The 22,930-nt window shown below is 61.4% G+C and overlaps 4 protein-coding genes across 15 annotated transcripts in view; 2 read left to right on the top strand and 2 right to left on the bottom strand.

Annotated features, from left to right (window-relative positions):
* The window catches only part of LOC308523402 (dnaJ homolog subfamily C member 5), a 290,237-nt gene that overhangs the window by 46,732 nt on the left and 220,575 nt on the right, over positions 1-22,930 (top strand). The gene's annotated exons all lie outside the window — the stretch shown is intronic.
* ZNF512B (zinc finger protein 512B) lies at positions 98-10,676 on the bottom strand. Its single transcript, XM_081096703.1, has 17 exons — positions 10,619-10,676; positions 8,613-8,735; positions 8,176-8,318; positions 7,700-7,828; positions 6,726-7,582; positions 6,387-6,613; positions 6,211-6,282; positions 5,965-6,111; positions 5,693-5,817; positions 5,529-5,621; positions 5,234-5,332; positions 4,985-5,155; positions 4,629-4,823; positions 4,316-4,417; positions 3,989-4,051; positions 3,583-3,681; positions 98-3,385 (listed from the first exon to the last, which is right to left on the bottom strand). The coding sequence occupies exons 2-17, from the start codon at positions 8,731-8,733 to the stop codon at positions 3,140-3,142; spliced, it is 2,889 nt and encodes a 962-aa protein (XP_080952829.1). The 5' UTR covers positions 8,734-8,735; positions 10,619-10,676; the 3' UTR covers positions 98-3,139.
* Positions 13,258-17,970, bottom strand: SAMD10 (sterile alpha motif domain containing 10). 12 transcript variants are annotated; one of them, XR_013996336.1, is made up of 8 exons: positions 17,547-17,750; positions 17,098-17,193; positions 15,557-15,738; positions 15,310-15,481; positions 14,804-14,944; positions 14,460-14,603; positions 14,137-14,204; positions 13,258-13,738 (listed from the first exon to the last, which is right to left on the bottom strand). XR_013996336.1 is itself a non-coding variant. In XM_081097351.1 (7 exons), exons 1-7 carry the CDS (start codon positions 17,635-17,637, stop codon positions 13,718-13,720), a joined length of 771 nt encoding a protein of 256 aa, XP_080953477.1. In that variant the 5' UTR covers positions 17,638-17,750; the 3' UTR covers positions 13,258-13,717. The 12 variants fall into 12 exon arrangements, 6 of the variants coding, with proteins under 6 accessions (XP_080953477.1, XP_080953478.1, XP_080953476.1 ...); XR_013996338.1 differs by having other exon boundaries at positions 14,844-14,944; XR_013996337.1 differs by lacking the exon at positions 14,137-14,204.
* The window catches only part of PRPF6 (pre-mRNA processing factor 6), a 48,317-nt gene continuing 44,712 nt past the window's right edge, over positions 19,326-22,930 (top strand). Inside the window, exons 1-3 of the mRNA XM_081097346.1 lie at positions 19,326-19,416; positions 20,788-20,956; positions 22,434-22,552. Coding sequence (XP_080953472.1) covers positions 19,346-19,416; positions 20,788-20,956; positions 22,434-22,552 — 359 coding nt within the window. The 5' untranslated portion in view covers positions 19,326-19,345. The remainder of the gene's footprint in view (positions 19,417-20,787; positions 20,957-22,433; positions 22,553-22,930) is intronic.

Here is a 22,930-nt window from a genome sequence, read left to right as displayed (position 1 = left end):
TGGGTACACCCCTCGCCCCCCCCCCCCCAACTGGGCATCGTCAGCCGGGAAAGGACCCTACCCCGCGTGTTGCCACAAATTCAGCCCACACAGCCCCTGGAAAACCATCAATAGACATTTATTTGATACAGTCATTTTTAATACATACAGTTGATGGCCCGCCCGTGCCACTCAGGGCCTGGGGGCGGGGACGAGGACCGGGACAGACGGTCACGAGGTGAGCAGGGCCCGAGCTCGCCGCCGTCAAAACATCTTGCAAATAAACACTTTGTAGATAGAATATATGTGTATATATATGGTTACAAGGGATAGTTGGAACCTCTCTTTCAAAATGCACTTATGTACGGAGAACTGGCATTAAAAAAAACAAACCAAGAAACCCAAAGTAAGGACGCGCGTCCGCCAGGCGGGAGGAACTGGCCGGCCCCCTTGAACCTCAGTTCCAGGACTAGCCTCCTGAGACCGCAGAGCGAGGACTCGTGGGGACAGCCCTGCCTCCCGCAGGTCGGTGCACCCGTCCTTTCCCTTCTGAACCAGAGGAGCAGGGGGGCGGGGGGCAGGCTACAGCTGAGGGCCACCAGTCACATCAGGAGACACCCTCATCCATCTGCCTTTGCACAAGCAAATAAAGTGCATCCTATTTTTGTGTGAAGTGTCAGCCCTTTCCTGTTCTCAGGGCAAAGGGGTGGGCAGGGCCAGAGGTAGATGTTCAGAAAGGGACCCGGCACTGTGCCCTGGGCTGGGTCTCGGGCATAGTCCGTGCCTACTGCACCCTGGAGTCTGCCACTCTGGACCCTCTCGCTGAAGGTTACCTGGCCGTGTTCCTGCCAGAGTGGAGGTGGGCAGATCCTGCTGAGCCCCCAGGGCTCTGCCCTGCACTCAACCACCAGAACTGGGGTGTAGGGAGCCGGGTCCAACCCACCCGCCGCTTTGGCAGCAGCCCCCACACCCTTTAGAGACAAAAAAGGGGTTAAAGTGCTAAACATCAAGTTATCCAAGACCCCACCTCTTCCCACACATCTGGGCGGGGGTCCCACTCCAGGGGCCATCTGTGGACTTTGGAGGGTCACCTGGAAACACCCCCCAGCAAAAACCAGCCCCTCACACCCCAAGGGACAAGTACCTGAGAGGCTGGGGCAGACGGCTGTCCCCAGTAGAGGTGCTGAGGTCCAACCTCCTCCAGCCATTGGTGACAAGGGCAGAGAAAGTGTACCTGGGGCTCCTGTCAGTGCCTGCTTCCCCTCCCCTCCTGAGGCTGCCCTTGCAGTGGCTGTCTGACCCACCTCCACCGGCTCCCCACCACAGTGACACCCAGAGCCCAGCCCCTGTGCCCACCTTGACTGACACTGGGTCACTCCCATGTGCCATGTGTGCGGGTAGGAAGAATCCACATCTCTACACCCACTCCCTACACCACCAGGCCAGGCTGCCCAGGGTCAGAGCACTGGACAAAGAAGCCAGAGACCGGCAGCACAGTGACCTGGCCCCCAGCCCCTGGGAATTTGTCCCCCTACTGCAGGGCGAGGAGAGCCCAGACCAGCTTGGAGCCCCTCCTCTCCAGGGCTGAGTGAGGATGGCAGCTTGAGGCAGAAGGGTGCCCAGTCAGTACTGCCTCCCTGAGCAGAGGAGGGACCCCTGGGACCCTAGCCCAGTCCCCAGATCCACCATTGGCACCAGGAGACCCTTAGCACCAAAATGTCAGATTGTTGTAAGTTTTTGTATAAAAAACAGAATAAAAAAAGGTTGTTACTTGTCACAGCCACAAGACTGGCATCCACTACACACCCAGGAGAAACAAGCACACAGGAAAGTATCAAAATTCACATCGTCCAGGATCGGCAAGGCCGAGCCCTCAGCCCACCCCCACCCCCTATGGAAAACAGCCTCCATCCAAACTCAGTGACTCCGAGCGTCCTCCTCCCCAGGCAACGCCACAGCTGGAAGGCGGGGCCCAGGGAGGAGGCCAGAGGTGTGGACCCACTCCTCCAGGTGCCCCGGACTCCAGCCTGAACCCTGCCCAACCTGCAGGCCTAGCTGTCCTCAAGGCCCCAAAGGGAGCCAAGGCAGCCCCGAGCTCCCATCAACCTACGGTGACCTCAGCGAGCCCCTCGCTGGCCTTCAGCTCTCACATCAAAAGACCACCAACCAGAAACAAAGGGGCAGGTAAAAACAAAGGGTGGGGCGTTCCCTCAGGAGCCTGGCCACAGGCCAGGCCAGACCAGCAGACAGGCTGCTTCCTGCAGTGCTCAGTTCCCTGCCCGACACGCCCACGGCCCCAGGGCCCAGACTGGGCTATCCCTAACCTTTCAGGCGATCCCAGCCAGGCCCACAGTGACGGCCAAGCTAGAGCGTGCTCCTCGTGGCCCCAGCTCCTGCTGCCCTGCAAGCAGAAAACCAGAGGCCCTCCCTTGCCCCAAGCAGGGAGTACCGCTGGGGGTGGCAGAGAGCCCGTTGGCGGGCCACTTTCTCCCCACCAGGATAGACACAAGCCAGTGGGTTGGGCCCAAGCACAGCAGGGGTCACACCGGCAGGGAGGGTGGGCCTGGAGAGGTAGAGAACAGAAGCTGAGGAACCAGAGGCGGGAAGGGTGAAGGGGACGGACCACCAGGTCAGCACGGCAGCGATCAGACTCAGGGTCTGTCCAGGGAGGTAGCTGGGGGTGCTGGGGTTCCAGTGTTGGGTAGAGAGGCGAGGCTGCTGAGGTACCTTCATCAGCCCAGAAGCAGGGACCCCCGAGCCTTGGGCCTGAGGAAGCAGGTGGGGCACGCAGCACTCATGGCCGGGGCCAAAGGCATCTGGCCACTCTGCACCACCCCCATGGCACGGAGGCCCAGGCTGCAGGCCCTCCCTCTACCCCTCCAGGCTCTGCCCGGCCTGTGAGTGTCCCTCCAGGCAACTGCACTTCTGTGACTGCCACTGGCCCTTCTCAGGGAGGCCCAGCCCAGGTGTGCCTGCAGCAACCTGCAAGGGGAAGGGCCACCTTCAAGGAGCGGAGGAGGGCTGGCTGCCCCACTGGACAAAGGGGTAGGCAGGGATGGGGGTGGGGAACTGGAGGGCAGGGTATCCCAGAGCTAGCTACCCGACTCTGGACAGAGGAGGGCTTGGCCAGCGTGGGGGCAGGCCCTGCCAGCCACCATGCTCACTTCTCGGGTGAATTGCTGACTCCCACCTTCCGGCCAGTGGAGTCCTGGGCCCCCTTGTCTCTGCCTCCTGGGGGCCAGTCCTCCTGGCGGGGGGCCATCTTGGGTGCAGGCTCCTCAGGGAGCCGCTCCTTGGGCCTGCGGCCCCGCTTCTTCCCGCCTGCCAGACTCTTCTCCTTCTTGGGTACCAGTGATCCCTGGCTCCTGTGTTTGGGAGGCGAGTCTGCCGAAGTGCGGAACCAGTTCTGGGGAGAGACAAACAGCCAGAGGCCCGACAGAGGGCGCTGAGCCTCCCAGCCTCGGGAGCCGAAGCCACTTTTGAGAGAAGCACGGAAAGCGCCAGGTTTTTCCATGTTGGCCTCTCACTCAACATCACCCCCACCCCGCCGCCCAGTCCGTCCAGGCACAGGCCCCGGCCCCTGGCACAGGCGGTGCCACCCACCTCTGCGTGGGCCTTGAGGATGTGGTACTTGACGCCACTCTCAGAGCTGAACTCCTTCGGACACAGCAGACAGCGGTACTTCCCCACCAGGTGGTCTCCCTGCAAGACACGGGCAGCTCAGCCCCAGGTGTTGGACAGGACTTCCCCACCTGCAGTTACAGGGAAGGTGGCCCTGGCTTATCTAGGCAGGTCAGCCTGCCCCTTGGTGCCCACGGGAGGAGCCCATGGGCGGAACAACTCGGGACTGACTCATGTCTGTGGCTGGGGGACGGCAGAGGTCACGGAGCAGCGGCTGGTCCCGGGGCTCCTGGAAGAGGCGGCCCGACAGGCAAGGGTGCACGTCCCACATGCGGGTCCCGGGGGCCCGCTGAGCACCTGTCCACGTGGCGGACAGCCCGGGACTCACCTTGCTGCAGCTGGCGAGGTGGGCCTTGAGGCCGGACACACTGGAGTAGATGGCTTCACAGCACTGGGCAGGAGACAGTCATGGGGAGGACCTCCCGGCAGCACCCCCACACAAATCATAGCTCCTCCCCCATGGAGACTTGTGGGCGGGCTGGGCCTCTGGGGCTGAGGTCGAGGCCTCTCTGCCAGCAGGGTTCTGTCTGAGTGCCCTGCAGAGGCCCAGGGACCACAGGGAGGCTGGCCACTTGGAAGGCTGCCACCCAGGGCCATACCTGGCCTCTCTGTCCCTAAGTCCCCATTGCCCACCCACCAGCCTGCCCCAGCTCACGTCATTGGGACAGTTGACGTGGCCTTTCTCCTTGACTTCGTTCTTCCAGGTCTCCAGTAGCTGGGGGTTGAGTGTGGGGAGGCCTGGCCGAGTGTAGTTGAGCTGTGAAAACAGGCAGGCACCGGGGTGAGCCCCGGCAGCTGGGCCAGAGCTGACAGCGACACTCCCACTGCTCTAAAGAGGCCCTCAACTGTACCCTCCATAGGGAGATCTGAACCTTGGAGGTCAGCCGCTGGCCCAGGTCACAGGGGGCAGGGCCATCACAGGGGACCCCACGTGGAGGCACATCCTGCTCAGAGCCCAGGTGGCTCACCCGAGCCGTCTCAGGCACCAGGTCATCTTTCATCCGCCTCTTGGTCCAATCTCGGGCCAGTTCGTCCTCTGCAATCTCCTGCAGGTGGAACACGGCAACCTGGGCCGACGTGCGGCGGATGCGGCCGCTGGGGGTCCGCTCGATACCCAACAGGTCCTCGGCCTCAGAGGGCTTGTCCTGGGGCTCCTCGGGGGGCTGCAGGGTGAGGAGGCCAAGGTGAGTAACAGGAGCCACATGGCCTGAAGGTGCGGTGACCCAGACATGTGCTGTGGGCAGGGGCACATGAGCAAGTGGGGGGGGGGGTGGGCGGGACACGCGCACTCACTGCCTGATGGACAGGCGGACAGGCCACTCACCGGGGCTGTGTGCTCCGAGCGCATGTGATAGTCATGACCAGCCTTGGAGCGGTAGGTCTTGCCGCAGTGGGTACAGGGGAAGGAGGGACTGTCTACCTCGCAGGGCGGCTTCCCACAGCGTTGCTGGTGGTACTGGTAGCCCATTAGGCTGGAAAAGGCGGCCCCACAGCCCTAGGGGTCACGGGTCAGTAAGAGGCCAGCAAAGGGCTGTGCCTCGCCCCACACTGTCCCCCCCGTAGTCCCACTGACCTCCTGGGGGCAACGCAGCCTCCCCATCTGCTTCAGCACCTTGCGCAGTCGTTCGCGCTCCTCCTGCTCACTCCCCTCGGAGGCCTCCGTGTCAGAGGGCTGGGGGGCAGGCCCAGCCTCAGTGCCTCATCCCCATAGGGCCCCTGCCCCAAACTGGAGCCACAGATGTTCATGGGCAGGCAGTGCGGGAATGAAAGGTCAGTGGGAAGGGCTGGGCAGGGTGGGTGAGATGAAGGGGAGGCCTGTGGTCAGTGTCAATGGTCAGGCTGGATGGCAGCTGGGCCCTGTGGTGTACCTTGGCGCTGTGCTCAGCCATGGTGTGGTAGTTGAGACCGGCCTTGGACTTGAACTGCTTCCGGCAGTGCTGGCACTTGAGGGCATCCTGCAGCTGCAGACAAGGGACCCATGAGAAGCTGCTCTGGGGCACCTCCCCCCAGAAGCCCCTGGGGGCAGCCTTACCTTCTGACACACCTCCATGTGCTTCTTGAGCCCCACGAGGGTCTTTCGGGTGACCACGCTGCACGTGGGGCAGACAGCCTCCCCCCGTTCGTGAATGGCCCGCTGCCACTGTTCCTCAGGGCCACCTGTGGGGCAGAGCCAGGGCCTCAGGGGCTGTCTCGGGCTCCCAGATGCCCTGAACGCCAAGCACAGAGCCCAGGGTCCACACTCAGCCCCCATCTGTGTGGTCCAGTAACCACCTCACAGTCAAGACCCCACACAGCAGCCCCCACCTGGGGTTGAGTGGGCCATGGGGGCCGGCACCTCCTTGCTGCCAGTGTTGGCGGGGGCCGGCACCTTCTTTCGGACATCCTCGGGGCCAGGCCCCTCCTGCTTCTTGGCACGGTAGCCTCGAGACTTGTCTTCTGCCTTGGCCAGGCCTGTGTGCACATGTGGGGTGGCGCAGGTGTGGGCCAAGGGCCTGAGCACACCTGTTCATAAGCCCAGTCCCACCGGTGCCCGGCTGACTGGGGCCTCACCTTTGAGTCCGAAGGTTCCTGAGATGGATGGCTGCTCCCCCGTGAATTTCTTGGGTGTTTTCTGTTTCCTTCCTGACTCGGGGGAGAGAAACGAGGGCCAAGATCTGGTCAAATAACCATCAGGAGGCTGACCACTGCCCGTCCTGGCTGTTGCCACATCCCCCGCCCCGTCTTACTGTGCTTCATGCGCTCAGCTCCCTCTTCAGGCAGGGACACAGGGCCTGTGGCCCTTGGCACCTCCTTGCCCCCCAAGGGCCTGCTGCCTAGAGAAAGGGGGCCACTGCTGGGGTCTGTGCTGGGCTGGAGGGCGGAGCCCTGGCCCGTGGTGGGTGGGCCACACTCCCCGCTCTCTGACCGCGCCTGCTTGGGTGGGAGGGGGCAGGCGTCCCGGCTGTCCGCAGCCCTGTAGGGAAGGAGGTACAGAGCAGGAGGCAGGGGATCAGGGGCTCGCTGCGGGCCGGCACCCCAGGCTGCAGCCGGCGAGCACCCCCCCGACCTGGAAGGCACCCCCATACCTTTTTTTCCCACTGGCCCTCCCCGTGGCCCGGGGAGTTTTGTTCTCAGACTTGGCCAGCAGCACCATCTTGCAGGACGGTGTGTGCCTGCCGAGGGCCACGGGCCTGCTGACGGTCACCAGCTTACTGACCACCACGGGCCTGCTGACTGGCACGGCCTTGGTGACTGGCACAGGTTTCGTAACTGTCACAAGTTTTGTCATCGGCACCGGCTTGTTTGTGGTCACTGGTTTGGTGACTGGCACTGCCTTGGTGACGGGCACAGACTTGGTGACTGGTATGGGCTTGGTGACGGGCACAGGTCTAGTGACTGGCACAGCCTTGGTGATCGGCACGGGCCTGCTGACCGTCACTGGCTTGGTGACCGGCACAGGCCTGCTGACCGTCACTGGCTTGGTGACCGGCACAGGCCTGCTGACCGTCACTGGCTTGGTGACCGGCACAGGCCTGCTGATTGTCACTGGCTTGGTGACCGGCACAGACCTGCTGACCGTCACTGGCTTGGTGACCGGCACAGGCCTGCTGATTGTCACTGGCTTGGTGACCGGCACAGGTCTGCTGACCGTCACTGGCTTGGTGACCGGCACAGGCCTGCTGACCGTCACTGGCTTGCTGATACCGATGGGTTTGCTGACACCCACAGGCTTGCCAATAGTGACAGGTTTGCTCACTCCAATGGGCTTGCTGACCCCAACGGGCCGACTAATGGTGACTGGCCGGCTGACTGGCCCAGGCTTGGGGGCAGACAGGGGTCGATCCATGTGGTTCCAAATCCGGTGCTTCTCCAGCTGGGTCTTGGAGGTGAAGGCGGCCTCACAGAAGGGGCAGGGAAAGGTCAGCCTTTCTGAGATGGCACCCTGGGTAGAGAGGGCAGGCGTGGCATGGGCTGCCCAGGCCTCTGTGCAGACTCACCCAAGCCAGCAGCTGGGCAGGGTGGGTTCAGGCCTCTTCTTCCCCAGCCCACAGCCCCTTACCCCTTGGCACCGCTGGTAATGGTACTTGAGCCCGTAGATGCTGGGGAACTCCAGCCAGCACCCTGAGCTGGGACACTTCACCCGTGAGTGCACCTTGAATTCGTCTTTCCACTGGGTCATCAGAGAGAGCTGGCATGGGAAAGGCCAGGCTGCTGACCCTCAGCCACCCGGCCTTTGCTGACCCGAGCCCCAGACTCAGCACCCTGCCCAGGCCTGCAGGGCAGACAGACTGTAGGAGCCCTTGACCTTGGGACCGCAGCAAGATCCAGGCCACCCTGAGCAGTGAGGGTGCTCTTGAGGGCCCATGAACATGGTCCACTGGGCCCCAGGCCACGCCACGAATCCCTAGGCACAGAGTGGCCCACTGATGTGGGCTGAGGGCTTGGTGCTGGACATGTGGATGGCAAGCAAAGGCAGGGCAATGGCCTTACAGGCAGACCCCAGCATGAGCCCCACCCAGCCCTCAGGGAGCTCACGGGAATGTCTCGGAGGGCCTGGTTCTCAGCTTTCGGACGCCCCTTTTTCTTCCCTTCTGTCCTGTCGCTGGCTGGACTTCCCGGGTCAAAGCAGAGTGGGGCCTGGCTAGGCATTGTCTGCCCACCCCGGGCCACCGGCAACCCTGCAGCACACGGCACATCAAGGCTTGGAGCTGTGCTCCCTGTCATCTTTCCTGCTATCCAGGAGCCTGGTGAGGCCTGGAGTGAGCCTCATTCCCCCCCGATGAGGCATGGGGTTGGGGATGGAAGGCTGTAGTCAGCCTAGGACAAGAATCCAGGGCCCCTGGCTGCCCCCACCCTGGGAAGGCTCTCCAAGGCAGGTACATGGCACCCAGGAGCTGGACATTCGGGAGGTGGCCCACTCAGCACTGCTGCTCCCAACAGCTTGGAGCTGACCTCAGCCTGACCCCTCTTACCCAGCTTTGGGTCGTGCCGCACAGGAAGCCGGACCTCACTCTGGCTGCCATCCTTCCCAGGCCCACTCTTGCTGGACCCCAGGAGTCGGCGGCCGCCTCCAACACAGAAAGGATCAGTCATTGCTGCAGAGCAAGTGGACAGACCTGTGAGGTCCATCAGGCCGGCTCTTGGGACTTGAAATGGCTGTCCTTGCACCCCACCCCCCAGACAGACCTCTCATTGGCTGCAGAAAAGGGAGCCAGCCTGCCTGTGCTCTTGGTCACAGGGAAAGCAGGTGATGGGAGGCTTCTAGTTTAGGGGAGTGACTGCCCAGCTGAGCTCTCCCCAGGAGACCCCATCAGCTTGGGAGGATCTAACCCTGTCCTGAGACACTCATCAGGTCCAATGGGCTCCATGCGTCCTAGACACAGTGCAGAGGTGCCGAGAGCCATGCATCTCACGCCCAGCACGGGGCTGGGTGGCCCCAGGAGAGGTAGAGTGCTCAGGCAGGAGATTAACAGCATTGCTCCTGGGGCCAATTATGACACCACATGGCTATTGGCACACAGGCTGTGTTGGCCGGGCACCCTGGGACACCTTCCTTCACAGCCCCACCCAGACCCAAGGCAATGCCACCCTACCCAGGCAGGTGCCCCTGGATCTTTCTCCCAGGACACAGATGGAAGATGGCCAATGCGGGCACTGAGGGCCCCTAACCCCTCCCCAACTGCGTGCGTCCCTTTCCAGAGGCAGGACCAAGGAAGGAGGTCCCTGTCCTAGTGGATCCTTCCTATGTGACCCTCTCCCTGTTTGTTCCTGCTGGGGCCCCTCCACCCCGAGGGAGGCCCCATGCAGGCTGGGCTCCTCAGCCATCCTCCACCTGGCTGTCCTCACCTCCACCCTCTGGAACCTCTCTGTCCCCATCTACAGGGCCACCAGCACCACTCCAGAGACTACTGGCCACCAGCCACAGGGAACACCTCGCCACGTGAGCTGGGCCTGCATGGGCATGAGAACTGGAGGGACTCTGAGCTCAGTCCTACTGGGTCCTCTAATAGGGACACCCAAGGCTGCAGAAGAGGGTGGGTAGGGGGCTATGTGAACACGTGACCCCTCTCCTGGCAGTTTCTAACTAACTGAGACCAGAGAGGATGGGAAGGGAATTACAGAAGCTATCAGTAAGGTTGAGGTCAGAGGTCAGTACAGTCACTGCCCATTGCCCAGGAGGTGCCCAGATCCTGGGCCTGGAGAGAGGTATAGGTCTAGAAAGGTCTGAACAAACTGCTCTGAAAGGCCTCACACTGCCACTTCCACAGGAGACCTGCCACCATCAGCCACCCAAGCCCCATGATGACCTCAAGTGGCCTATGGTGCAGGTGCCTGCTGGGACCCCCCTTCCAGTCTTTATCCAGCTTGAGAGGAAAATTCAAAGTTGGGGGGCCTGGGGCCAGGGCTGGCGTAGGAGGCAGAGACCCTCCTGCCATCCAAGCCTGCAACTCTCACGACAGGAGAAAGGGCTTCCACCCTCCGGGAGGGCCCAGCAGGGACGGAAAGGTGGGACCTTCGCTGGGCTGTAGGGGCACCACGCGCTGACCACAGGCAGCCAGCCAGGCAACGGCAAGGCCTCTCGGCCCTGGACCCCAGCTCCGGCCCCCGCGCGCCTAAGAGGCTGGCCAGGGGATGCACACCTGGCGCTGGCCTCGCGGCACACCTGTCACCTGCGCGGGGAGGGCCCCGGCCTGGCCCCGGAAGGGCCGATCGCGGGCGCCTGGGGAGGGGGGAAGGCAGTGAACCAAAATGGCGACTTTTTCTGGAGGAGGAGGAGGAGGAGGAGGCAGGGCCGCGGCGCCGGCGCGGGGCGCGGGGCGCGGGGCGCGGCGCGGGGCGGTGGGGGCGGCGGGCGCGGCTCGGGGCGGCGGGCGGGGGCTCGGGCGCGGCCCCCCGACCTGCGCGCGGGGTCAGGGTCGGGGGCGCGGCCAGCGCGAGGGCTGCGCGGGGTCTGGACCGGGCGCGGCCGGGCGCTTACCTGCGGCGCCCAGCGGGACGGAGGCGGGGCGGGGGCCGGGGCCGGGCGGGCGGGCGGACAGGGCGCGGGCGCGGGCGCGGGCGCGGGGCCGGCGGCGCGGGCGGCGCGGGCTGCGCACATGCGCGCTCCCGCCCCTCCCACCTTTGACAGCTGGGGGGCGGGACTCTCGCGGTATCCTGCGCGCGGGACGCGGCGGAGGGAGGGGGCGGACGGCTCGCGGGGCGGGGGGTGTCGCGTCCGTCCGTCCGTCCGCCGGGCCTCCAGTGCCAAGTGGCCAGTTAGGCTGCCCATAGGGCGGAAGACGCTTTTTCAGACAGTGGGGTAAACCGAGGCACCCGAGGGCGCCGGGGACCGCCCAAGCCCAGCGCGCTCGGATGGCAGCCACCGGCCCTGAGAAGGTGCGGCCGCTGGGTCCTGGGAGCTGAGCTGGCCGTGGCGGCCGTGGCCTGCAGAGCAGAGTCCGGCCTCTTCCATCCAGCCTGGGGCACCTCTGCCTGTGGCCACCCTCGGAACCTGGCTCCTGGCATGTGAGGCCGCGCTTCACTGGGGCTGCTGACCATGGACTAGACGAGCCTGTCTGCTTTGGGACGGGGTGTGCCTGGACAGTGGCCACTGCCCGGCTCCTCTGTGCCCCAGAACTTGGCCCCCTGCAGGGAAGCTGGTATCAGGTGTGGGGGTGATGGACAGCAACCCCACCAGCACCAGGACGCGGGAATGAATGAAAGAGGGGAAGGAGTGCTAGTGAAAAGAAGTTACAAGGTGCACCTCCTTCCCTGAGGCCCTTCCCACCCCACCCTCACACTCGACCCCCACCCCTGTCCACCCTGGAGCAGGCTCGGCTTGTACTTCTGGGGGGCATGGCACAAAAGATGGCACATTTGAGGTCCACTTCTCACAGGGACCCTGGGGATCTGCTTCCTCAAGGCCAAGGCCTCACCATGAGGCCGAGCCCAGGTCGGGGCACTCTGTGGAAGGGTCAGTCTGTCAGTCCTTCCCTTGGAAATCAGAGCGAGGCCTGTGTGACCACAGGAAGAGAGAATGTCCTCCCCTCAGTGACCTTGCCCACCCTGGGGACGGGACACACAAGATTTTGGGAGAGGTCAGCATGTGTGCCTTGAGGTATATCCAAGGCTGTTAGCTTTCCCTGTGTAAGTCTGCATGTCCTTGTATGTGATGTGTCAGTGTCACTCGGTGTGTGTCTGAGTGACCATGTATGTTGGGCAGCATCCTCTTTGGACATCAGTGTCAGGGTGCATCTTGTCTTGTACTAGGCCAGAAGATACCTGTCTGTTAGTTTCCAGGGGGCTGGACACGGGGAGTGGAGTATGTCTGGACCTGGCAGATGTATGCTCAGGCTGCAGCATGTCTGGTTTCCGTAGGTTGGGGTCATTGTGTGTCTGAGATGCTGTGTTGGAGTGTGTTGCTATGGGTCTGGATGTTGGTGTCATTGTGTCTCTGTGTTTGTGTCTGTGTGTTCGGACTGCAGGGTTTGGTTTATGCCTCTGAGTTACTATTGATATCTGGCTGCTGCCTGCATACCTGTGTCAGGGCATGTGCTATGACCCATGTTTCTTATGTGAGGGCACTGCCCTGTGGCAAACTATATGGGAGTCCCCAAAAGATAGCCACATCAAATCCCTGGAACCACCCAGCTGGTGTGGCTCAGTGGTTGTGTCGACCTATGAACCAGGAGGTCATGGTTCAGCTCCCAGTCAGGGCACATGCCTGGTAGCGGCTCAATCCCCAGCGTGGGGCGTGCAGTAGCCAGCTGATCAATGTCTCTCGTCGATATTTCTATCCCTCTCCTTTTCTCTCTCTAAAATCAATAAAAACATCTTTTTTTAAAAAAAATCTCTGGAGCCCTAACTGGTTTGGCTCAGTGGATAGAGCGTCGGCCTGCGGACTGAAAGGTCCCAGGTTCGATTCTGGTCAAGGGCATGTACCTTGGTTGTGGGCACATCCCCAGTAGGGGGTGTGCAGGAAGCAGCTGATGTTTCTCTCTCATTGATGTTTCTAACTCTCTATCCCTCTCCCTTCCTCTCTGTAAAAAATCAATATAATATTAAAAAAAAAAATCTCTGGAACCTATGAATGGGACCTTATTTGGAAAAAAGGTCTTTGTAGATGTGATTAAGTTAAGGGTCTTGAGATGAGGTCATCTGGGTTATCCAGGTGGGCCCTAAATCCAGTGACAAGTGTCCTTGTCAGAGGGAGACGTGAGACCGACAGAAGGCGAAGTGACCGTGTAGTCCTGGACACAGTGGCGTGTCTCTGAGCCCAGCAATCTCAGCAGCCACCAGAGCTGGGAAGGGGCCCCCCAGCCCTGCGGATCTCAGACCATGGCCTGCAGAACTGGGAGGGGATCGGTTTCTGTGGCGTGAAGTCTCCCAGCTGCCATTTGTACAGCAACCCCAGGAGCCTAGCTCACCTGTGCTGGTGTGTCCAGGTGCAGTACCGGGTGGGAGCCCAGCCTCTGCTCTTGCTCCACCCCCTCGTTCCTGGGATAAACAGGTGCCTGCCAGGATGCCACACCACTGCCACCTGGTGGCCATGGCAGGAGGCAGCTGGGCCGGGAAACCCCTGCTCTGGCTCAGGGCTGCCCCACCCCACAAGGCAGCTGACTGGACACCACACTGGGGCACTTGAGAACCAGGTTTATTTCTGGTCTTTTTATCAGAATATAAAAAAGTGAACGCAAAACAAGAAAGACAAGACGAGCTTGGAGGGCAAGACAAAGGAGGGAGAAGGGGGCAGAGATGGGAGGGCCCTCTGGAAAGGGCAACATTGCAATGACACAAAGTGGGGGACACTCAGAGCAGCCAGACAGGACAGGGGACTTTCCATGGGGGGCTGGGCACCAGGCCAGTTATCCAGATTCCACGTGGGACGTGAAACCAGCTCAGGGCACAGAGCAGGCTGGGGGCTCAGCCTCGTCTGCCAGAGGGTCTGAGTCCCCCAGAGGAGCGGCGAGCAGGGACCAGGAGGCAGGAGGCTCAGGACTGCCTGGCTGACCCTCTGCCGGCAGCCCCGCCCACCGCGGCCCTCTGGGAGTGCTTGTCACCACCGGCTGGGTCTCCAGTGGGCAGCATGGGATGTCTCTTATGAGAATCCAGGTTTTCCCTGGAAAGGGACAGTGGGAATGCCCGCCCATCACTGTGCCTTCAGGGTGGCGCCATGAGCCTGAGAGGAGGGAAGCTTTCCCAAATCTAAGGCCAGGATCGGGCCGCCCGTGCTGGTGTGGGTCCCTCCCTCTCATGCCACCTGCCCATTCTGGTGTGGGTCCCTATCGTGCCCTGTTAGGTCCTAGGCTCCTGGGCAATCCTGAATCTCCCTCTCCTCAGTCCCATGAGTAGATGCAGGTGTGTGAGGGTCTCATAAATAATGAGTGAAGGTGCTGGGCAGGGTGCCTGGCCGGTGGACACTGATGACCATAACCTGGACAGCAGGGTGGGCCTGCTGGGCCTGGGCAAGGGCAGGGAGTGGGCACATAGTACACAGAGCCTGGCAGTGTATCCCACCTCTGTGGGTAGTCCTCCAGGTGCTGGGAGGGTGTGGAACTGGACGAGTGGCAGACAGCTCTCTTGTCCTGGGAGAGGACAGGATGCCCAGAGGATGTGAGTGAAGGAATATAAGTAAACACTCCCTGGGAGTCTGGGGAAACATCCAAACCCCGCTCTGGCTCCAGGTGGTTGCCCCAAATGCTGCCAGCAGCACCAGGGGTTGGGCTTGGGTCCAGGTCCTGGGAGGTGAGCATATACTCAGGAAGCCCCCACCTGCCCAATCCCAGACATAGCCCACAGTGCACAACCAGAGGTGGCTGAGGTGATAATCCTGGTCCCACCTTCCTTTGGGCCAGGCTTGGCCCTTGAGGACTCCTGGAGGTCCGAGAAGGGCTGTGCCTCATCTTTGCCATGGGCTCTGGTCACAGTGCTGGGGTCTGGGGTTCAAGCCTCGGGCAGCAACTAGGACATGTGTCCGAAGGAAGCTATGGGTGGATGGGTAAGGAGGAATGGGGGCCGCTGGCGTTGTCCACACCACCGTGGGTGTAGGAGAGCCCTTATTGGGCTCCCATGGCCACGCTCCTGAGGTCCACCCACCCTCCCTGCACGCAAGAGTGGGGGACTTGCAACCCAATCCCCCAGACCTCTCTAAGCCTCTCGGGCATTCTTGGCTCCTCCCACTGACCTTGGCTGAGCAGCTGCAGGCTCCGCCCCTCCTCGCGCACCTGTAGGCGCAGCACCTGCTGCAGCACCTCCTGCCTTTGGGCCTCCTGTGCCAGTCCCATCCGCTGCAGCTTCTCCGCATTCAACCGAAGCAGTGCCCGGCCTGGAGGGATGGGGAAAGGGATCGAGCCCAGGTCAGTGTCCTGTGGAGATCAGGAGCGAAGGCAGAGAAAGAGAAGTGGGGAGGGGAGAGGGGGAGAGAGAGAGAGAGAGAGAGAGAGAGAGAGGGAGAGAGCGAGAGAGAGGGAGAGGGAGAGAGAGAGGTGGCGGGGGACAGAGACAGGTCAATTCAGAGAGACAGGGAAAGAGAGGGAGAGACAAGGATGGATAGAGACTTTGCAGAGAAAAGCCAGATGAAGAGACTGGGAGAGACAATGAGAGATTCTGCAGACACACAGGCCTGAAGGAGAGGCGGAGTCAGGAGAAGACAGAAGAGAAAACAGGCTCTCTTGGGATATGGTCCCTCACCGGTGATGGCGTGCTGGGAGAAGGCCTCCACGTAGACGAGGTAGTTGTGGGGACAGTGCTTCTTGAGCCACTTGCAGACGTCCTGCTGACTCCACAGGACCACAGGCCTCGTCAGGCCACCCAGTGAGGGGCTCGTGTGGTACAGGCCACAGTGGTCAGAGTACAGCCGGCCCTGTGGGGGAGAGGGCAGCAGATGCAGTGCAGTGGTGGGGAGTGCCGGGGCTGAATGGGGATGATAGCTGGGTACCTGGGGGGCCTCTGTGCCAGGCTGCTGCAGGAGCTTGACTGGCCGGCCACCAGCTGCCCTCTGGCTTCGTGAGTCATGCCAGGTGAGGCTGGTGCCTGGAGTCCTAGGCAAGTGGCAGGGGATGCTCTCAGCTGACATTGTGTGCTCCAGGAGGGTCCGGCAGAAGCTGAGGTGGGCAGTGGCTGTGGAGCAGGGCACTGGTCAGAGTGGTCAGGGGCAAAGCCAGTGGCTCCTGTCCTTGCTCAGCCCAACTCCCCTCCACTGAGGAAGTGGCCACTTTCCCAACTAGGGGTCCCCAAGCTCCTAACAGCAGGAGGGAGCACCGTGAGCTGTTCTGAGAACCCCACCTCGCTCAAAGATGAAGGACAAACAAGTCCAACCCCCTTGCTCTGGGGAGCAGGACCAATTCTGCTGAGATTAGAGAGAAGATATGCCCACCAAGGAGCCCAAGACTGACAGCCAGTAGGGCTGCCCTGGGACAGCCTGACCTCACCCTTGCCTTGGCACCAGCCACACCAAGCCAGGGCACACACATAGGGCCTGCCTGCAACATGCTGTGTGGTGGGAGGCCCTCGGGTGGCCTGCCTGCCCATCCTCATGGGCTGAACCCCAGCTCTGCACCTGGAGTTGAAGCTTTGCCCTGCCCAGTGGTGCTCACTAGGAGTGGCTCATTGACAAGAAGCCTGAACTCGGGCAGCCAACACCCAGGATTCCTGCTCCCACCTCCCACGGCCCTGGCCCAGGATGGTTTCTGTGCATGGCAGCTGCCTAGCTGGCATGGGCTGCTCAGTACAGGGTGCAGGTGCAACTTTGCTCAGGACCCTTGGAGATGTCTTTCCCACAATAAATTTATTACACCTGTCAACTCTTAGTTTTACCATAATTTCTGGGCTTGCTGCTGACATGAGATGGGGGAGGGCAGACACCTGGACAGGCCCCTCCCAAGGACTTGCGCAGGCCCTGGCACACAGGAGGTGCCCAGAAACATTGTGAATGAATGAATGAATGAATGAATGAATGGAGGGAGGGAGGGAGGAAGGCTCTGGGTAATGTCCACAAGTCAACAGGCCCTGGGGCGCGGCAGAATGCTGGGCCCAGGCTTGCCCTTCTTTACAGCATCCCGACTCTGACTCAGCAGGCAGGATCAGGTTCCCAAGACCTCCCCGCCAGAGTGAGACCTTCCCTCCACCCCATGGAGGGGAGGGTTTGGCCGCGTGCCCAGGTCTCAGTAAGGGGGGGGGGGGGGGGCCCGGGGAGACCGCATCTTCCTCCTCCTCCTTCCACCCCATTCCATTCACCGGCCTTAGCCCCTCCTCCTCCTCCTGGCCCCCTCTGTTCTCAGATGGCCCTGGGGGACTCTAAACTTGAGGTCTAGGGTCAGCCTGTGTGGCCAGCGTGGCCGCCGCCCCGAGGAGCGCCGTGGGAAAGGACTTATTCTAAGCCGGCACCTTCTGGGGACCAGGCGCCAGGGCGGCCGGCCTGGGCGAGAGCGCGCGGCCCGGGGCAAACCAGTCCGACGCGCGCGTCCGCCGGCGCCGCACCTGTCCGAGGCCAGCCGGGTCCCACCCATTTCCGGACCGCGCTCCAGGTGGGGTCTCCGTCCACACGTCTGTCCTTCTCTCCTTCCAGCCCAACGCCTTAATTCCACAGACGATGGGGCGGGGAGGGAGCGCCCAAGCCGGGCTGTGGCCTTGGCCCCAATGCAAAGGGCTGGGGAGGGGTGTGTGTGTGTGTGTTTTACCCGCCCCCCGAGAGAAGAAAAAGGGGACCTCACGGTGATGCCAGCCTAGGGACAGGAACCGAGAGCGGTCACCTCCCCCAAAGGCCTGAGGCCGCCGCACCCCCATCCCCAGCGCAGGACAAAGACACTAGGAATCCCGTTCAGCAAGGGCGAGCCCCCCCACCCCCCGACTCCGCCTGCCGCCGCCGCCGCCGCCCCCTCGGTCCCCCAGCCCCCAGCCCGCGAGCTCCCCGGTCCAGCCGCGCTCACCGTCCACATCCCGGCGCTCTCCGAATCCCGCGCGCACAGCCCCGGCGCGGCCTCGCGGGGGGCTCAGCTGGGTGCTCAGCTCCGTGAACATGGGGCCCGCGCACACGCCCCTCGCCGGGCGCAGGGCGGCCGTGTGGCCGGCGGGGAACGTGCGCCGCCGCCCCGCCCCGGCCCTGCCCGCACGGGTCCCCGCGGCCGGGAGTCTGCGCGGCGAGGCACCTGCCGCTGAGCCCGGCGCCGGGCGCGCTCCGGAAGCTCGGAGGTGTGTCGGCGGCGCGCGGTCGGCGATGCAAACGTAGGTGTCGGCCAGGGCGAGGGGGGCCGGGCGTCCGCACACCTCCGTCCCCCGTGTGTGCCCGGCAGGAGGGGCCGTACCTGCTCCCGGGACCTTCTGCCCCTGGGCCCAGGTCAAAGGCCAGACCAACCACGTCCCTCCATTCTCCTACCTCAGGTTACTCCTTTAACTTACCCCTTAATTGACACATTTTCCAGAGTGTCCCATAGGCCTCTCCCTCGAGTGGGCACCTGCTTCCCAGGAGAAGTCCGTTCGACCCCCTCTTGCCCCCCCACCACACTGTGAACCCCAGGACCGCAAGGGTCTGCCCCTCCGGAGCCGGGAGTCTGACTCAGTGCCCAAGGCTTGGCTCTAAAAGGGCCGGGCGGGCGGGCGGGCGGCGCGGGGAGGAACCCCAAGGAGGCTGCGGAGGCAGGAGGCGTGTGCTTGCTCCAAAGCAGGGAGAAGGCCCGCTTTCTTTCCTTCTGTTCATCCTCCCTGAGGGTGTTTTCCATGGACTTTTAGAGAGTGGAAGGGAGGGAAAGAGAGAGATGGATGTGCGAGAGACACCTGGATTGGTCCCGGAGGATGCAGCCTACAACCGAGGAATCGAACCAGGACCCTCAGCCTGCCATCCACGGAGCCGACTGGCCAGGGCACAAGGTCAGACTTCCGGCTGGAGCTCTGCCTGCTGTGCCCGGCGCCCGAGAGCCCTCCCAGGTCCGTGCGGGGCGAGCCCAGGTGCCGTGGACTGTGCGGAGTGCAGTCGTGCATGTCCACCTCACGCTGAGCAGTGACGCCCTACCTGTCCCCAGCTCGGCCACGCCGCAGCAGAGGTGTGCCTGGGACTCACCCTCCCACATGCCGACCAGCTCCCAACCTCTGCGCCGCATTCATCTGCTTCCCCCATCAGCTCCCAGAGCTGGGCTCCTGCCCTCCCAGGAATGGCTGGGGCCCCATGGGCGGCGGGCCGAAGAGGGGTCTGTGTGCGCATCGGAACGCTGAGCGCTGGGGCAGCCCTGACACGGGAGCACACGCAGGCAGGGGTGCCCCCGCGCCCCCCGCCCCCCGCAGAAGCTCAGGTGTGTTAGGGCCTGCCGGGGCCGGCGACTCTGAAGAGCAAGCAGGGTGAGCGGCCGGGCCGGTGCGGGCAGGTCTCCCGGGGAAGCGTGGGGAACATGCAGGAAGCTGGGATGCCGCTCGGTTTCCAGGTCCCGAAGCGATGGTCCAGGGTGTTGTCGTCTCGGCTGGGCGGTCGGCCCGCCGCGCCACTTGAGGCGCTCCCGCTCAAGCGCCCGCCTCACCTCCGTCCCCTAGCCGCGACCGGAAGTGCGTTTCCGGACTTCCGCCCCGGGAACCCCGAGGTGGGCGGGGCTTCTTGCGTACCGCGCGCTCTGTTTCCGGGGCGCGGGTGACGCGGAGCCCGCAACTTCTTCCTGCCGCGCAGCTTCGGACGCCGGCGGTCCTTCGCCCGCGGCTGAGGTTTCCGTCCCTTCTCTTCCCAGCCCTCATCGGCGGCGGCGCCATGAACAAGAAGAAGAAGCCGTTCCTGGGCATGCCCGCGCCGCTCGGCTACGTGCCGGGGCTGGGCCGAGGGTGAGCCGCGGGGCGGGCTGCGCGGGCCTGGCCGCGTCCCGGCGCTGGGGGAAGGGGCAGGGGTTCGGGGCGAGACCGTGCGAACCTCCGGACTGAAACAATCAGTGAGGATCTGCGGCCACCGAGTCTGGAAGATGCGAGGCCATTTGGCTCAGTGTTTGTGGGGAGGATCGTCCTTCGGGGAGAGGACAGGCCCCAGGATGAGTTCTACGTGCTGCCCAGGCGCGGGGGACTGGGCTTCACCGCGCGGCCGCCCCGAGCCGGTGGGTAGGGCTCTGCGGCGGGGGCGGCGTGCCCTCGCCGGCAGGCGCACTCCCGCCGTGTCCCGCGGCTCGGGCCTTGCCCCGAGATCTGGGAGAGCCCGTGGCGGCTCGCAGTGCCTGCGTGGTCTCGTCCTGCTCGCTCACACTCAGCTCTCCGGGAGCGGGGGCGGCATCCGGGAGTCTTGCGACTGGGTCCCCGTCACACAGACGACTGCCGGACCTTGTTGAATACATGAGCAGTCGTTGTCCTGTTTGCTGATTGATTTGGTTAGGAAAACTGGGTTTCTCTCCTTGGTATTGTGTTAGAATCTGTGGGGTACATATAAGCCTCATATTTGACAGTGCCTTCAGACGACCTGTAGTTGGCTAGGAGAGTTGGGGTAAATGCATAAATAAATTCATAAAGGGTAACAGATTTAGAACTCGGGGGTCCAGAGGCCAGGGGACGCTTCATGGAGTGGTCGCATTTGAGCCAGGTTTAGAAGGAAAGCTGGATTTAGGGCTGCAGAAATGTGGCAGGGTTATAGGAGAAACTGACATTTTGTGTGGTCGGCAGTTAAGGAAACAGATGAGGCAGGTGAGGGAATAGATAGCAAGGAGTCTGAGCAGAGCCTGTGGTGATGGCAGCGGGGCCCCGGGAGGTACTGGGGAAGCAGAGCTGCGGTGGGCTGGGGGGCTCACTTGGTTCCCAGCTGTTGGGAGTCATGGTCTGGGAAGGGTTGGGAGGTGGACTCAGTGCAGCGTGGGGACAGATGGGATGGAGAAGGACTGAGGGAGGCAAAGCTGATACCAGGGGGTGTCTGCCTTCATGCCAGGATGGCTGTCATCAGCTGAAACAGCCCAGAGTAGCCGCAGGTCGGGTTTGGGGGCCCGGTTGGATGGGAGGTTGTTGGGCATGAGGCTTGGGGCTGGAAGGAGGGCAGCCTCATGCCCTGGGGATTCTCTTTCAAGGAGGATGTGGTGACAAAAGCAAGTCTGAGTAACCTCAGGGTGGGTGGGTGGGTGGAAGGCTTTCTGCCACCAGCGTCTGGAGGTGTTAGGAAAAGTGACGAGTGTGGCGGGAAGAGCACAGGAACAAGGTAGAGAGGTGTCTTGGGGTCTTCTGCAGTGCCACTGGCTTCACCACCCGGTCCGACATCGGGCCTGCTCGGGATGCCAACGATCCTGTGGATGACCGCCATGCGCCACCAGGCAAGAGGACCGTCGGGGACCAGATGAAGAAGAGCCAGGCTGCGGATGACGACGATGAGGATCTGAATGACACCAACTACGACGAGGTGACTTGTGGGCTCCCGGCCAGTCTCCAGGCGCTGAGCAGCTTCTGAGCCCTGTGTGCTGTTGGCCTCTGTGGTGGGTGGCTTGATGGGGCTGGTGCATGTACTTTTTCATCTCTTCGTGGGGTTTCTGTAGTGGAGTGAGCGGAGCAGGACAAATACAAAGATTTGCTACCTCTTCAAATCTGTCCTGGCCTAGTTGGTTGAGTGTCGTCCTGTGCACCAAAAGGTCGAAAGTTTGATTCCCACATGCCCCAGTTTTGGGCTCGCTCCCAAGTGGGGGGCGTGAGTGAGGTGGCCAATTGATGTTCCTCTCTCTCTTCCTCTCCCTTCCTCTCTCAAATCAATAAAAACTTTTTTTTTTTTAAAGAGACATGTTCTTGCAGCTGTTACAACCACTGCATTGGTGTTTTGTCTTGGCCAGTGAAGTTTTTTTTTCTCTCAAATTATAAAAGCAAGTTTATTTAGAAAGTTACAGAGGAGCATTTGAGATCTTGCTCCCTGACGTATGTCTTCAGTTTAATTAAAATAAACTCATAAAAATAAAAAAGTTACAGAGGTAATAGAAGTGAGCCAGCTGGGCTGTGTAGACTCGGGAAACAAGTGACAGAAGCAGAAGGAGGGCCCTTGGAATTTAGGAAAGTTCACTCGAAAAGAAGACTCGAGCGGACGTGCTCTGGGGGAAAGAGAGCACTCAAGCCAGTGAAAATTTAAAGATCAAAATGTAAAGTGGAATTTGTGATATTTGCTTTCTTTTGCTTTAATGTTCACCCTCTTTGTTAAATGTTTGTGTTTTATAATTTCAGAGAGAGGAAGTGAGAGGGAGAGATAGAAACAGCAACGATGAGAGCGAATCATTGATTGGCTGCCTCCTGCATGCCCCCTCCTGGGGATTGAGCCCGCAAACTGGGCATGTACCCTGGCTAGGAATCAAACCATGACCTCCTGGTTCATGGGTTGATGCTCAACCACTGAGCCACACCAGCTGGGCCACCCTCTTTGTTAATTGGCATTTAGTCCATTGAAGTTTTCTTCAGATATGTTCTAACAGATAGCATTTTTCCTCAGAGGAAAAGCTTTCTAAAATTAGTTCAGAAATAATTTTAAATTCCCAGGGAACTTGCAAGAATAATGGGGAGAATTCCTGGGTACCCTTCACAGGCTTCTCCTCATCTTCCGTGATCTTAGCTATCGAACCAGCAAATCGAATGACGGAGCACTCTTAGCTGATCTACAAGTGCTATTGCAATCCCAGTTTCCCATCCGTGTCCTCTGGCCCAGGACCCGTCCAGACCCCTCATACATTGGCTGCTCAGTCTCCTCCGTCTTCTCTGCCCTGACAGCTGCTTTGCTGCTCCTCAGGTTGGGTTTCTCTGGTGCAGAATGTTGTGTAGCATTTGCACAGGAAGTGCTCTGTTCCTGCTGGTGGGGGTTGTGTGGGAGGAGAAGCTGACGCTCCAGGGATGTGTTTGGTTCCCAGTTTAATGGCTATGCAGGGAGCCTCTTCTCAAGTGGGCCCTATGAAAAGGATGACGAGGAAGCGGATGCTATTTATGCAGCTCTGGATAAAAGGATGGATGAAAGAAGAAAAGAAAGAAGGTAAAACCAGTTACTGTCCTTCACTGTCTTTTATGCAACTAAAAAAAAAAAAGGTTTTGTTTTGCCTTGGTTTAGACTTGGAGAAAAGTTGCAAGAATAGTTTGTGTGTCTGCTCAGCTTTGAGGCCCCTGGGTCTTGCCTATGGTGGCAGCACCTGGGTATACGCTGGGCTGTTGGACAGGAGCTGCAGGGCTGGGGGCTGCAGTGGAGAGCTTACGAACTCCGTGCTGGCTTCCAGAACCTGGCAGCGTTTGGGGGACTATCCTGACTACACATCAGGGTTACTGTCTTTGGGATAGGTGTAGTGATGTTGATTAATATATGTTGAGTTATCATTGTAAGTTCTCTATATTTTTTATTTTAAAAAGGTATTCTGCC

The sequence above is a fragment of the Myotis nattereri genome (genome assembly GCF_964212035.1).
Source record: "Myotis nattereri genome assembly, chromosome: 8".
NCBI lineage: Eukaryota > Metazoa > Chordata > Mammalia > Chiroptera > Vespertilionidae > Myotis > Myotis nattereri.
This window is presented reverse-complemented; position numbering and strand designations above follow the sequence as displayed.

Excerpts from the sequence above, each read along its gene's own strand:
- ZNF512B (XM_081096703.1), bottom strand. The coding sequence starts at position 8,733 with ATGACTGATCCTTTCTGTGTTGGAGGCGGCCGCCGACTCCTGGGGTCC. Across the intron at positions 7,829-8,175 it reads AGGCCCTCCGAGACATTCCC|CTCTCTCTGATGACCCAGTG; the intron begins GTGAGCTCCCTG and ends TTCCCATGCCAG. Across the intron at positions 5,818-5,964 it reads CATGGCCCACTCAACCCCAG|GTGGCCCTGAGGAACAGTGG; the intron begins GTGGGGGCTGCT and ends TCTGCCCCACAG.
- SAMD10 (XM_081097353.1), bottom strand. The coding sequence starts at position 17,637 with ATGTTCACGGAGCTGAGCACCCAGCTGAGCCCCCCGCGAGGCCGCGCC. Across the intron at positions 17,194-17,546 it reads AGAGCGCCGGGATGTGGACG|GCGTTGGGCTGGAAGGAGAG; the intron begins GTGAGCGCGGCT and ends TGTGGAATTAAG. Across the intron at positions 13,739-14,803 it reads CCTGCAGCTGCTCAGCCAAG|GGAAAACCTGGATTCTCATA; the intron begins GTCAGTGGGAGG and ends GTCCCTTTCCAG.